This window comes from Charadrius vociferus, unplaced genomic scaffold (genome assembly GCF_000708025.1).
Source record: "Charadrius vociferus isolate BGI_N301 unplaced genomic scaffold, ASM70802v2 scaffold325, whole genome shotgun sequence".
Classification (NCBI taxonomy): domain Eukaryota; kingdom Metazoa; phylum Chordata; class Aves; order Charadriiformes; family Charadriidae; genus Charadrius; species Charadrius vociferus.
This window is the reverse complement of record NW_009648526.1, coordinates 5,844,143-5,860,000: the sequence shown is the minus strand read 5'-3', so window position 1 is coordinate 5,860,000 and position 15,858 is coordinate 5,844,143. Positions and strand designations below refer to the sequence as shown.

The 15,858-nt window shown below is 39.0% G+C and overlaps 1 protein-coding gene across 1 annotated transcript in view; it reads left to right on the top strand.

The window, feature by feature from the left end:
- RORA (RAR-related orphan receptor A) overlaps positions 1-15,858 on the top strand; it is a gene marked incomplete at its 5' end in the record, with an annotated part of 262,212 nt that overhangs the window by 143,472 nt on the left and 102,882 nt on the right. The window contains one exon of the mRNA XM_009885794.1: positions 5,023-5,052. Coding sequence (XP_009884096.1) covers positions 5,023-5,052 — 30 coding nt within the window. The remainder of the gene's footprint in view (positions 1-5,022; positions 5,053-15,858) is intronic.

The following is a 15,858-nucleotide window of genomic DNA, read 5'->3' as shown; positions in this document are numbered from 1 at the left end:
CCATAAACAATGTTCTACAAAGATCACAAAATTCCTTCAAGCCAGAGATCCTTGCAGACTTCAATATAAACCATTACTAAAGTTTCTAAAAGAATGAACTCCTTTCTGAATACACTTAAATCTATTATTCTGCTTTGGCAGGTTCTCTGCAAGTGCCCGAGTGTTACACATCATCTTCCACCTTAATTGCTAGCTTCGTGTAGTGACAGAGTCAAAAAGCAGCGGAGTGACAGGATGAAACACAGTAGGATCCAAGCTTGTAATACATTTTCTTTCTGAATTTACACAATATGTCAGGCAGGAGGCTTAGAGTTTAAAATTTTAACTTTTTTTTTTCCCAAGACTTCCAGTCCGTCATAAAATGATTAAGTTCCAAAACACGCTAGAGCTATAATGCTGGCTAGAGGGAAGGGTAGAAAAAAGTAAGATAGATAGATAGACACACACCCCCACACAAGCAAAGTATCATATACGTATACCATCTACATAGATATACTGTCATCAGACCAATGTTAATCACCTGATCTTGGCACAAAAAGCAAAGCAAAGGAAACACAATGGTGCTTAACAGAAGTCCTGGAGATTAGTTATGAGCTTTGCCAGTGATGCACGTGTTTATCCATACAGACTTCTGAGGAAGTTTTCTTGGAGGTTTAAGAAAATTACACTCAAGAATATCCTCCTTTGATATTTTGCAGCGTAATGTATTCTGCCAGACAGGGGACTTTTTCCTTATCTTTCTGTACATCAAAGTATGTTTTCCCCTTGAAATATGGCAAGTTGACAACTGTACAACAGCAGCAGGGATCTGGGTTCACAGAGTAAGCAGTGTTTCATTATGCTTCTTTATTTGGATGGGCAACTGTGAGAAATAGCTTATGATGTATAAAATATCTGAGTCTCTTTTTGTACTTGAAGACATTGTTATCTCTATTTGAAGTCGACTAGGGAAGGTCAGTCAGGCTAACCGCTTGCAAAAGAATATCCTGTCTCTGTTGGTAGATACTCTTTTCAAAGTTCATTGCATCCAAAAAGCTATTTTTGTAAATACCACCCATCGTGGCAAATTACATACTGTTAGTGGGAGGAGGAAAGGGAATGGTGTATGAATTCTTTTCATTCGAAAAAAATCGATTGTTGTTGCAAAGAGCATTGCATAGCAACAATGAAAAGTCTAAGAAGTTAATTTGTTTAAGATCTGGTGTTGATCAGGAATGTCAAATTGCACTGCTGAAGTGATAAATTCTATGATAACTGTAATACCGAAACTTTCACTCACTGATAACCGTGGCAGTGATATATTGTGGTATTTTCATGACATTTCCTTTGCTTTACTTTGCAGTCTAGTTGGTTAAGTCAGGAAGTCTTTTTGTATTAGCAACGCTGAAGGTAGGGTTGTTTCTTCCTTTCTTTCTTTTTTTTTTTATTTGTTAAATAAGAATGGAAAGCTGGCTGTTTAGCGTAGTGCTAATAGTGGCAAGCGGTCACATATTACATTTTGAAATGAAGCCCATTAAAAAATGGGATTTTACATTAACTAACATTCTGAAAGGAATCAGTAGGTTCTTTGTGCTCCACATTAAAAATAATTAAATCTTTGTCTTTCAGTGGTGTATTAGGTTTAGGTTTTATGATATAGTGTCTACTCAAATCTACGTAAACTGATGGTCCAGTCCCAGATCATGCCTAAACTTGTGAAGAAAATTACTGATGTATGTTGGACTTGCAGAATTAGTTTCTCAAGAGATCTTGTTGATTTCAAAAGAACTGGTGTGTAAGTCTGTATAAGGCTTCTAGGATACGGCTCATAGGAAAGGCATTCAATCATGTATGCAAGAGGGAGTTAGCACTGGCCCAAAGAAAGCCAAAGATCTTGTAACTCCCCTTTTTTACATTTAGTAGTTTTCAGACTGCTGGTTTGGGGGTTGGTTTTTTTTTTGGGGGGGGTGTCATAGTACACTCATTTCTAGGAGATTATTATATTACTTGAATGTTCTGAATAGCAGAGTCATTGGCTTCCTGCATTAAAACTAAAACTGATCGCAATGATGTAGGAATGTGTTGCATACTTAAAATTTATATTTAAAGCACTAGTTATAATGTACCTAACCTAAGTAACTGTTTGGATATGCTGGTACATTCTTTTGCTTCGTTTTTCTCGCCACTTAGAGTTATTGGTGTGAAAGGGAAGGCTTCTTAAAAATTCACAACTCATTTTAACATAAATGAAGATTCCTGATTAATTTAAATCTAATCCCATTGAACTCACTGGCACCATTTATCCCTGTTCCACCAGATTGCAGTTAGTCACTGCACTATTATATTAGTTCAAAGCAATTTGGTTTCACTGCAACTACCAGTGTAATTATGAAGAAGATGCAAAAAAGCCTACATCTAAGCTGCTGTTTAAAAAGGTTATCTAAAAATATCTGCATAAAACAGCTAAAAGACCTTACCAGATGGTAATCAGTAATTATTGTGGAAACATCTGATTGGAAAAACCCACCACTCATCTCATATTAAAAAAAAAAAAAAAGGTAGAAAAATATAAGCACTAATATTTCCATCACTGTTTCATGTATCAGGGGAAAGTAGTCCCTCAGTCAGCGAATACAGCTAAGTCTGTTTTGCGCTGTGGCAAATCCCATTGTGAAGAGGCTGTGAGTAATGAGAAGTGACAGCATAAGCACCTTCTGTTCAAAGTGATTTTACAGAAAGCATTATTTTCTGAGAAAAGTACACATATGGCTCCCATAATGCTGAAAGAGCACTGATGTTTCCATTTATTAGCACTAGTGTTGGGAGAGGAAGTTTTGCAAATGGTGTTCAGATTTAAGACCTTTTTCTCTGCATTTCCCATTCCATAAAGCATCCTTAAAATTGTAGGAGCTGGCCAGATAGGCAAGGGTGGGGCGAGTACTTCTGCCAAGGGAATGTTAGGACAGTTCGTGATGATGAAGACTCTGTCAGGAGCCGTACATGCTGTTCAGTGGTCCCTCCAGAAGTCAAACAGCAGCAAAAATGCTCTTCCGTGGTGGAAGAACAAAAGTTCTAATGGCAGCTGGAATGTCAAATCCAAAGGGTAAGGCAGACCTTTGGAAAAAGCTAGAGAGGGGCTTTTGCACTCATACCAAAGAGTGCATAAGATACTGTTTGTGCATTTTCATGTAGATGCTTCAGATCTCTTTGCTGCTTCTCACTCTGCCACCCTTCTTGCCCTAAGCTATCACTCCTATAATAACGCTCACCTCCTTGACACGTGCGGCTGTCCTGTCCTGTTCACCTACTCTGAGCCATCTAGTAATGATTGGACTGGAGTGAAAATCTGTGAATCTGCGAAAGCTGGCTCTTACAAAATGCAAATTTAAAGGATTAATTTGCCCCCTGTAGTAGCTACTTATGTAACTAAAAGGGTTTTTTTGTTGTTGTTTTGTGTTTTTTTTCTTTTCTTTTTATTGCTTACCCTGGCTCTACATTTTGAGGCTACAACCGTAACTCCTAGCATAAGGAACATGCAGATTTGGCCGGGACCTTTCAATTTAAGTCAGTACACAAACATAATCAAGTTCCAGTATTCTGATTTTTGCAAATTGCTTACCAATGTCTCACGTTTACAAAATTATTCAAACAAATTGCTCAGAACTTCTCTTCCCAAAGCCTGGAGCCTCTTAGCTTTTCTTTTTGGGGAAAAGAAAGCTTCCAGTGCTCACACTTGTAGAACTTGGTGGTTCAAAGCCAAAAGGCCAATAGCAACACAAGTGGAATTAACAAAAAATCCTCATGACGTTTATGTCAAACTTGATAGCTATATATTTGGGGTTGACATTGAGGATTTATGTATCTACCAAAAACATGAGTAGTTTAAAATCTGTTGGCTTTGGAAGTCGGTTCTAAATTTGCAAATAAGTTATCTATATTTTTCTGAATTATTATAACCTACTGCCTCCCTGAGATGTTCCACAACAAAAAAGCCTGAAATAATAATATTTTTTTTTAGAAGAGGTGGTTAAAGGAGTAGGAGGGTAGCTAAGGAGATTCAGGTCTGTCTGTCTTTCATGAATAGTAAGGCAAACAATTCCAATTCCAAAATTTCATTGCAGGCCTTAATCACAAATGAAATGTTTCAAATACTTGTACTGCTTCCAGTAACATCTTCCTTTTCTCATAAAATTCCCCCAAGGGAGAGTAAAGCTAAAATACTGAGGGGTCTGAGTACAGCACCTTTTATCTACTAAAGTGGAGACAATATTGTTCATATTCAAGCATGAATTCCGATGACATTTAACAGAGTTAATTTTATCTTTATTTGGTATTACGAATTTTGCCTCGTTTCGTTCATTCTGTTGCTTTTTTTAAAATGCCTCTCAAATTTCACTGGCACTGGACCATCATTGGTGATTACCACCACATGCCTGCCTAGCATAAAAACATCTTTAGTACTTCACAAAGTATACATTTAACAGCTTGGAGATATTTGCATCTGGCTTGAAATTGTGGCAAGTAATACTCATATTGAGAGAGCTGTTCATTTGGTTTTAATGAGCATAAGCTACAGCTTGCAGTCAAGGAACTACTTGAACTTAATAACATAGCAACTGAATTGTTGTATGGCTCAAATCTGTTCTGTCTGGGTAGTTTGATGTGCACTAGTTAATATGAGTCGGGGAAAATTTTTAACCATGGAAAATAAAAGGGGACTTCCATAGTGGTGTTGGTATCTTCTGTTTGCATCAGCTTCAGTTTTAAAAAAGCAGTATGTGGATACGCATTCCAACAACAAAATTTAAGCGATACAAGTTGAAATATTTATTGATGAGGTGTAAGGAGAGAATATACCATTAAAGTCTGCATGCAAAGAAGGGAGATCCTCCCACCTCTAACGTACAGATCATTGCAATTTTCGTTCTTCTTTTATAGTGGTCACTACTCGTCTGAAATAAAATAGTTTAATGATGAAATACACGTCAAAAGAATTTACTCAGTGGTCGCTTTGCTAACATTGGTATCATTTCTTCCCTACAGGTATTTCTGTAACAAAGAAGACTCACACATGTAAGTAATACCTTTTGATTTGGCCTTCTCTTACAAATGGAATTCATGTAAGGCTGTGCTGTGGCTCTCAGGCTATTATGTGTTGGTCTGGTCTGAGAAGGCTCAGTTTTAAAAATTGTGGTGGGTTTTCTGCGGTTCCAGTCCTCACATGAAATGTCATCTAAATGGAGATACAATGCATATGTGTGTGTGTGTGCGCGCGTGTGCACATTTGCATATGTATTAAGTCAGAGGGCAGAAAAAGAAAGTTGTGAAGAAAGGCAGAATTCCTTATTCTAGTATGTACACCTTATAGCCAGCTGATAAGTAACGTATTCAGAAAATACAGGTGAGGAGAATGGTTGTACTTTTATATGTCTGTTCTATATGCAGTAAGATTCAAATACAAATAAATTATTTAACTGAAAGTCTTCTGTCCCTTCCTAGGCATTAATCTGTAAGGTAAATCATTCTGTGCTTGTGCTTAAGGAGCTCTTGATGAAAATGAGGAGGTTATTGTTTTGCTCTCAACTGTATAAACAAACAGTCCTCATAAATGGCAACCTTGGAAATGGATGTGGATGTGTGCATTTACTTATGTATGCATTTATTCCAAATCTTCTTGAAAGGCATCATTATTGGGGATCAACTCATCTACTCTGCAGTGAGTTAAAAGCACAATTCCAAGAAAATGTTATGGTGTAACATTTGTAACTGAAGGAGATACCTCGAGATTCTTCTGATACTGTGGAGGTTTGGAAATCTGGTAGTGCAGGAATTGTACTTGCCCAGGATCTGAAACCACAGTAGCCTGAAGCTGGGGCTATTAGTCTCACGAAAGCCTTCTAACAAAACAGGTGGTAGGCTGCACAATATTTACAAAGATATATGTATTTTAATAGGGTTATGCATTTGAAGTATGTTCACCGCGGCTTCTAGGGTTAAAGTGGTGTCATAAAGTGTCTTACATTAATTTCGTTCTTATTTCATTCCTGGTCTTAAAATATTCATATAATGAAAAAATCTGACTTGAGATTATGAATTCCCATCGTATAGAGTTACAAATACAGTTGCTTGATTTAAGAATTTCAAATGAGGCACTGATTTTTATGAGTTTTGAAGTAAATGTTAAATGTCACAAACTGTCATAGTATGATGGTCCGCCTCTGCTGAAGTGGGCTTGCCGCTTTATGCATTCTTAGGCTCCGATCCTCTTTGGCTGAATGCATGTATGGTTTCCATTGAACTTAATGTGAGCTACAGCTAGGCATCTGAGGGCAGAATTTGACCCATACATTTTTGGTGAATATTTGAGCTCATGCTGACTGAGATTGACAGTACAGGAGACTGAAGTCCTCTGTATATCCGCAGGCCAGGCATTGTACAGACAGCTTCCTTGCACAGCCTTGCCCATGAGCTCAACCCTGGCCTGGAGCGACCACCCTCTCTAGAGGTGGTAAGTAATTCGGTATTTATGCTAGCTCAGTCTTGGGCCTCTCTTGTATAGAGGCTAACGACTGTACATGGTGGTTTGTAACAATCCACCTGGAAATCAGCTGAAATCGCCCTGTATATTTTGTATACGGCAGTGCCATGTACTGACCTGCTAGAGGAGTCACATCTCTAGTTCCAGTACTCGACCCTTTTTGTAGGGAAGATTAAATAGTAACCCCAGACCTAAATAGTATAGGAAATATGCTCTTAAGCCATGCCAGACTGGTAAAGAGTTGTCATCATTTAGATCTCAGTCCATGCCGTGTTTGGCTTATGATGGAAAAAAGATGCATTCATCAACTGTGTTAGATGATTAGCTGCTGTTCACCGTATATGGCCTTTAATCTAGTTAAGACAGAAATTAGGGTCCCAGCGTCTTCTGTGTTGAGAACTCTGTTTGTGCTATTCTAAGAGAACTGTCAAAGAGTAGTTCCCTGATTCGTTAATCAGTTGTCATGCAATTGCTGAAGCATGAAGAAAAAAAGTTCCCTGAATAATGGGAAGATAAGCTTGCCCATTAAGAAAGGATTAAAATAGAAGGAGCAATATGCTGTAATTGGCATGATGAAAATGCAGGCTACGTTTGCTAACAAATATGTATGCATTTTCATTCAGTTTTGGTTGAAGTTCTTTTAGAATTCATTCCTGTTATGACAAATTCTCATAGAGCAGGAATTAATGTAAATTGTGCGTCTTTGGCATTTCAGCATCACGCACGATAAGCAATTTTTTTCCTTATTGCCTATAATTTTTTTTATTATTGAATAGAAGAAGTAGACATCAAGATTGACTTTTGGAATGTCTCAGAAAAAAATAATTTTATATAAACACCTAAAATAATTTTATATAAACACCTAAATACAAAAATTGCAACTCAAATCTGTTGATAGCAACTCAAAACGACAAGGAGTTTTTGTATATCAAATCGATCTAGAGTTTGCCTATTGCTCTGTGTCAGTATCTATAGCATATCCAAATTAAGTTGCATAGACTAGGATTTCTGCAAAGAAAGTTCAAAAACCGTTCTCACAAACATTTTGTGAAGTGTATATACGTTACCTGCACTGCCGTTTAGAAATACAAATGAAGTCGTCTTAGGCCAAGTTTACAATGTATGGCATATGAGGGTGTTGACTGACTGTAAACTAGCACTTACCTCTAGTGACCTTTTGACTTAATTGGTGGAGTATAATGCCAGAAAGTTTGACACATGATGCATTTGAAACTTCAGATTAATCCTTTTCAACTCCATCCTAATAGCCATTTTAATTGTGCAGGTTTTGAAATCAGTGGTGGCCTGTTTCCACTACTGCATTCTTCCTGGTTTTATTGTTTGAGATTTTGGGTTTATTTTACCCCCTTCTTGGCATTAGACTGTGACAAAAGTGTTCTGTCAGTTGAAATTGAAGTACTGTGCTGATGACAGGTGCTTAGGTCATTTCTGAATCAAATGGTAGTTCAGCATTCGTACACATGCAATATAGTGCTGAAGAAATATGTCTTCTGTAATGTAACTAGCTAAATAAAACCTGAGAGATTTTCACTCTTGATACAACTGATTTTATCCAAGTAGTCTGTTTCATTAGCTGCTTCTCCACATCCTCTCTTTATCAGAATTTAAGTACTAAAGGAAAAATTTTGTCCACCCCAAAATGCAGTTTTTCCCTCAGTAGATTGAACGGGCTTTTAAAGAAAAATATTCATGCCTTCTGTCTGTCTGTAGAACTGTTCTCACTTGGGCTCACGCAGCAATTTGTAACCATCACTTTATATAACCTTTAGTGTAGCTAAGTCAGATGGCAGAAGCCAAGTACCCTCTCCTCCTCCTCCACACTCAAAAACCTTCACACACTCACATCCTTCCACGCCCAAAAGTGGGACTTTCGGTGTTTCAGTTCTTTTTTGACTCAAGAAAGATATGACTGACACTCAGATTCTTTTCTGGTCATTTAATTTGCACTAATATTTGTAATACAACCTTCTTCCTCTCATGTTTCATGTTCTGAATAGAAAGTGAATGGTAACTTTGATGCACAGCTTCAGCCTTTTTGCAAATTCAGACAGGCATCATTGTATCAGTGATAACAAAGATCTGAAATTCTGGGGAATGGAAGGCTGCAAAGGACCTGGCATTACTAACTTTGGTTTATGCTCAATCCTGAAGTGTGTAGCATTCAATTTCTGTAGTATTTCATTGCATTTAACTTTCCAGTGACAGCGCACCTACAGATCACTGTCAACACATAGTGTGATGGTGGCCCTTTGTGAACTGAGTCCAAAAGTGTCTGACAACTGTCTAGTTCATGTACTTAGACTAAATTATTGCCATTTGTGTTTCTTTGGGCAATCCCAGTGATAGATAGCCAAGTACCTCACTTCCTATACTTGGACCAGCTCAGTTTTCAGGGAAATTTAAGATTAAGACCTACCAGCCCGGTTTGTTCTTTGATGTCTTTATGATAAGGATTTCCTTTACTGGTAATGGAACTTTTTAGTTGTACTACTTTGCCACTATTCTTTCCTAAATCTCTGACTCAAGAAAGTTGGGCATTAAAGGCAAAATGGTGTTCAAAATGTGCATCTCGTTCTCCATTCATAGCAATCTGATCAGTTAAGCTGTTGGGAAGTTCAGCTTCATAGTATCATAGAATGGTTTGGGTTGGAGGGGACCTTAAAGGTCACCTAGTTCCAACCCCCCTGCCTTGGGCAGGGACACCTTCCACTAGACCAGGTTGCTCAAAGCCCCATCCAGCCTGGCCTTGAACACCTCCAGGGATGGGGCAGCCACAGCTTCCCTGGGCAACTTGCGCCAGTGCCTCACCACCCTCAGAGTAAAGAATTTCTTCTTAATATCTAATCTATATCTCCCCTCTTCCAGTTTAAAACCATTACCCCTCATCCTATTGCTCCACTCACTGATAAAGAGTCCTCTCCAGCTTTCCTTTAGCTCCCCTTTAGGTACTGGCTATAATGTCTCCTCGGAGCCTTCTCTTCTCCAGGCTGAAGAACCCTAACTCTCTCAGCCTGTCTTCATAGGAGAGTTGCTTCAGACCTCTGATCATCTTTGTGGCCTCCTCTGGACCCGCTCTAACAGGTCCTTCTCCTTCTTATGTTGGGGGCCCCAGAGCTGGATGCAGAACTCCAGGCGGGGGCTCATGACAGCTGAGTAGAGGGGGAGAATCCCCCTCCCTTGACCTGCTGGCCATGCTGCTTTTGATGCAGCCCAGGATGTGTTTGGCTTTCTGGGCTGCAAGCGCACATTGACGGCTCATATTGAGCTTCTCATCCACCAACACCCCTGAGGCCTTCTCGTCAGGGCTGTTCTGAATCCATTCTCCACCCAGCCTGTATTGTGCTTGGGATTGCCGCGACCCAGGTGCAGGACCTTGCACTTGGCCTGGTTGAACTTTGTGAAGTTCGCACAGGCCCACTTCCCAAGCCTGTCCAGGTCCCTCTGGATGGCATCCCTGCCCCCCAGTGTGTTGACCACGCCACACGGCTTGGTGTTGTTGGCAAACTGCTGAAGGTGCACTCAATCCCACTGTCCATGTCGCCAACAAAGATGCTAAACAGCACCGGTCCCAGTGCTGACCCCTGAGGAAACTCCACTCGTCACTGGTCTCTGCTTGGATATCAAGCCCTTGATCGCAACTCTTTGAGTGTGGCCATCCAGCCAATTCCTTATCCACTGAGTCGTCCATCCATCAAATCCGTGTCTCTTCAATTTAGAGACATCTCATACATATGTGTATAGAATACTTTGCATTGTTTCCTGAGGTGGAATTAGGCCAGGGCAGCTATACCTTCTCAGTACCTGGGCAAGTTTGGTGTGGACTGTCACATTTCAGCATGTTACCACTTGTTACCTACTTCCTGAACTACCACAGATTGTGACGCTCTCTTCTTTATTCTGTGTCACTACCTGATAATGTGTGATACTGGTAGAAACGGTGCTTCATAGATTGGATTGTGGTAGGTACAACAGTGAGAAAGCCACCATTAGTGATCTGTGGACTAATTTTGTTCATCCTTTATCATCTGCGTTTGCTTGTAATGCAAGTCGATGTACCTGGGTATCACATTCAGCACTGTATATTTTATAATTTCATAACCCAAGATATATCCAGATTTAACAGGAAACTACTAATACCAAAGCCCTTTATAGATGAACTCCTTTGTAACTCTAAGATATTTGCCCTTTGTTTCAGATTTGGGACTTCTCTGCTTTTTGTGATTTACTGAAATAGTTATTCTACAGTAATTTTTCTTAAACAGTTATGTCAGTAGGCATCCCTGTATGAATTCCTTAATTTTGGATGAAATTCCTTACTTACACTGAAATTATCCCTTCAGTTAACTTCTGTAAGGTAAGAAATGTTTCCAAAGCTAGGTGCTGATATTAGTGACCTGAGCTCCTGCTGGAAAACTAAGTGGAGAGTGTGTGCTTTTATCACTAAATAAAAGCATTTGCTTGAAGAGCTGGCAGCTTTGTTGGCAAAGGGTGGAAGTAAACCCACTCCTGCTCTCTGAGATCCCACACCAAGCACCTATCCTAACCCCTTCCCTCACTCCCACGTCAAGCTCGGGGACCATTCCTACACTCATCTTGTAGTAGGTGTTGATCTAGAGAAGTCTCTTGACTCTGTGTGCTTCAAGGAGACTTACCTCTGGGCTAAGTGGTCCATTGATGTTTCAAGTTTACGCTGCAATTGGAAGGTTTGATTATACCAACATGATTATACCACCTTGTTCACCAAAGTTCTAGAAGCATATTAAGGTTTGACACTTAATTGAATCCAAGATCTGGATTTCTCTTTTTCTCTTATTTTACTTTCCACATTCTATTTATAGCCACTGCTAAAGATTTCTCAAAGTTTGTTAGTTATTTTGCTTAATGGTATTAAAGGTAAAATAACTGTGAATTTTTTTTTTTTTAATCTGATTTATAACTACTTAGTATGTCTACTGTGCTTTGTACTGTCTACTTCACCTCCTGTTTTGTGTGCCAGCTAAAGTAAATAAACGGTACATTTCCCTCACAAAATAGGAGCCTGCAGAAAAGTGATGGTTAACAGGATCTGCTGTTAGCACCAAGGCCTAAAGAGAACAGGTGAAAACTAAACCCTGTCCCCTGAGGCCAATAAAATAGCTGTTTTGTCCCCTGTGTGTAACCTCCTAATAACTTTACTGGGCAGCCTTAAAGATCCCTTGGGGGCTTCTCTGCAAGAGCACTCCCTTTCTTTGTTCAGATTGCTTATTAAAAATGATTTTATAATGAAGTTGCCTCAAATAGAAGCTACTTTCCTACTTGTCCTTGAAGCACCGTTTGCCCTGGTGAAGAATCCGAAGACAACTATCTAGGGCTTTTCTCTTGTTCAAAACTTTTACTGAACTACTGCTACACTTGATTATTTTTTTTCTTTTTCCCTGTGAGCCAAAGAAAACCTCTTCACTAGCAGCTAGATATTGTACCTTCAATTCTACTTTGAAGCCATACCTGTAATAAGTTTGTCTTGGTTGCCAGCATCGTCAATCGATCAGGTTTATTCCCTGCCACACAAAGCACTGTGTCAGTGACTTGTTTGTTGCCTGAGAGAGAATGAATGTTGCCTTATTGTTGTGGTGGCCAAGTTATTGAGTACAAAGGCAAAGATTAAGGCATTGTCAAATAATGAGGAGAGGAGGGAATATTTTTAAAATCAGAAAATGTTGCTGGCTGGCTTAGGAGCAAGAGGACGCAGAGTGACAATGCTGTGTGTGAATGTGTGACTTTCATGACATGGATATAGGTGGAAATCTCTGGATGCTCTGGCTCTTCAAGGTAGGTGTATAGCAGTGAAATATTTTCTCTGTGAAAGTTCTGTATTTTTGAGGGAGAGACTGGCCCTCTGCCCATGTGGAAGCAGCTTTGGGTAGAGCATCAGAAGAACTTTTTATTAATACATGTTTTATGCCCTCACAGAATAACTGGTCAGAAGAGAGACAAATCTGGTGCCTCTAATCTTCTATTAGCTACCCAAAAGCTTGGCTTCTGCCTGGGCCCCAACCCTTTGGCACAGTTGGAAGGAACATTTCGTTTTCTCTAAGGCTGATAGAACAGGCAATTAAATGCACTGCCCTGGAAGTCCCATGGGGAACTCTGTCTATTAGCTGCACTCGAAGCTAATGTCAGGTCTCTTCTCTGGTTCTGTTCTGAGTATATGGAGCAGCTTCTATCTACATCAGATTTTTGGCTGTAACCATTGATTATGGACTTGTTTTACTGTGAGCTTTCTGGTTAAGATAGGTTTTCCTGAGCCTTTATAGGAAAGTAGCATGCAAACTGCAGCAAGGTTAAAAAACTGCAAACAGGTGAAAACTAATTTTGGCAAATGAAGACGCATAAGCATTTGCAAAATGTTAATCATCCAGTATTAAAATGTTTGTGTCTGTATGTTGGATTATAGTTCAGATACTCCTAATATTACAGTTACCTAGCAAACTTAATTAGACAAGGCAGAAGAAAGGAAGCTGTCTTAAATTTTGCAAGTCTTTATCTGGGGGTAAGTCCTGACCCTTTCCATGCCTCTAATTCATATTAATAGAGGTTAAAAATCAATAAATTCCTGTTCTACTCACACTTCATTTCTTTTCCTGGTCTGTCCTGTGGAAACATACAAGATGGGCAGAGACATTCTCTTTCATGTTTAAAAAATGATTTGGAGGCCCATGTTTTAAGGAATGATGAAGTGCTGGGAGACCATATGGGGGGTTCTGACATGAGATGCCTAAATTCTGTCAGTGTGGTGGATGGATATTAGGAGATTGTGGATAGGACTCAAAAATAAATTTAAACTGTTTGTGGATGTAGGCAGTAGGTACGTGGGAACGTCTGCAGTGTTCTCTTACACCCACGTCTTGCCTTATAATTCCCTAGACAGTTATTCTAACACCTTTTGTACCCTTCTCTTTTCTGTTTATTAATTCCTGAGGCCATTTGTCTGATGTTAGAAATACTGAATTAAGTCATGAACACTCTTTGTGCAAAGTACTCTAACAGAGAAAGCGTAGGACTGATCTGACTCCTATTGCAGCTGCTTTAAGGACTCCTATTGGCTGAAACGTGCTTTGATCGGCCCTTAAAACATATTGTCTTTTTTTGTTGGTGGTTTTAAAGTCTCCTGTCATTAGAACTCTCACAGCTGTTACATGAAGTTAATGTTTCCAGCTTGATAAGAACAGCCATCCACAATTTTGTTATGGTCTTTGGTTACAGAAGAGAACTGTGTTATGGTTTGAATGTAAGCTTCAAAACACACGATACTTTCCACACTCCAAGACTTTAGTCCAACTCTGAGAGCAGTAGAAGTTACTCTTGGCAAAGTCCTGAGGTTAATTTTTTTTTGCAATTTTTGAGTGGCTTGGGTACCAGATAACTGGCAGGTGAGACTTCTCCAAATCTGTTTTGCATTGCGGATATTTTTCAATGCAAACAATGTGCAAACAAATAGAAAGTGTTACTGCTCATGACTTTCTCCTTTAATATATGGGTCACATATTTTGGCTGTGAATAGTCTGAGTCCAGGCAACTCTAATTTGTACATACAGAGGAATACTGATACACTGGAAGCCTTTTGACTACATTCTTTGCAGTAGTTTCCTAAGAGATAATTGTACTTACAAACCAAGATTTGTGCAAGTCTGCATCAGTTTGACTTGAACAGTTTCTTAAACTCACCTCACTCTTTATAAAAAGGTAAGTCTTTGACTCTGTGAAGGGATTGCTACCAAATACAGCAAAATGTTGGGATGAAATTTGAATTAAAACATGATCTTTAGGCCTGGTCGCCCATTTGTTCAAAGATCAAAAGTCAAAGTGTTTTCCTGAAGTAGGTGGTTTCTTCCCATGGATGTAACACTGTTACCTTTTTTTCACACATTGAGAAGAATCTGTCCTTAGAGCTTTCTGCTCACATCAATTTCCCTTCATGACATTGTTTCTTATAACACAATACTGCATTTTTGTTGTAGTGGGGCTGAATTCTAATGATTTTAAAGGAGGCTCAGTCATATGGACTTCTCCAAGGTTGGTATCTGAACCAAAAAAATCACATTTTATTATCTGAATTTTGAAACCAGGGACTGATTCCATCATTCCTAATAGACTCATTCATTTGACAGTGTATTGCCAGACTTGTGCAGTCGCCATTCTGAAACAGCTATTGAACCTGAAAAGGGTTTTTTAATGTATGTTGATGGCTAACCTTATTAGGACTGTAAAAATACTGGAGGCTTTTGCAGCCTTTCTCTGAGAACATCAACCTGAAATTATTTAAATGTTGACTGTTCCCAGCCGGCAACAGTTTCATGCAGACAACATATAAGGCAGCTCCTTATGGCAGCTCAGTTAGCCACTCTAACTCATATGGAATAGCTTGTTCTTAATCTCCTGACCAAATGATGATATTTATAAAGCCCTTCTTTTAAAACCAGTTTTGCTGGTCAGAGTTTTTCTCCCTCTAAGTCTCTTAACAAGATGAAGTATGGGAATATATACTACATGCTCACAATAATGCTCACCTAAAAAGGACAAAAAGCCTCAAAGGGCTGGGTGGGTAAGTCGGAAGGACTGAAATTTGCAGTTGAAAAGTAGGAACGGAAGCAGATTAGCCCCAAATTAAATAGAATCTCGATGGAATGTGGGATACAGACTTTTGAAAATTCAACTTTCTTTTTCTTTTTTTGTAACAGTTGAATAGTTTTGAGGTATATTGGCAAAATACCGTGTCTCTGTGTATATTGGTTTATTGGATGGAGGGAGAACAGTGCAGACAGCTTTTCAGAGATCTTGCCATGTAGGAGTTACAGTTAAGTAGGAGTACAGGTGATTCTTGGGTTTTGTATGGATCAAAAAGTAGCGATATACTTCGGTTCAAGTTTCTGAGTACATAAATGCCACCTGCATTTGTGTTTGTAATTTGCACGAGGAGTGGGAAGATGGTCATCTGCTTACTTAAACTATGCTCACATACAAATTGCTTATGCCAAATTCTTCATTAAACTGAAAGACTCGGAAAACACGGTGCCTGGTGTTATTTTAATATCGGGGAAGTAGTTGAATTTCCTGTTGTATATTTAATAGTAGTGTTTCAGTTTAAAACAGGAGAAGAATTATAGAACTTTCATGATATGACAAAAGAACTCTATTTTTCTGTAATGCCATAATGATTTCCTTTCAATCAACTGTACGTGCACTATAAAAGCACAGTTAAAATATGCATGATTTGGCATGTACAGGTGTGCTTATTAGCACACCTTAAAATCAGCATCACAATATTGAAATATTTTTTTCCT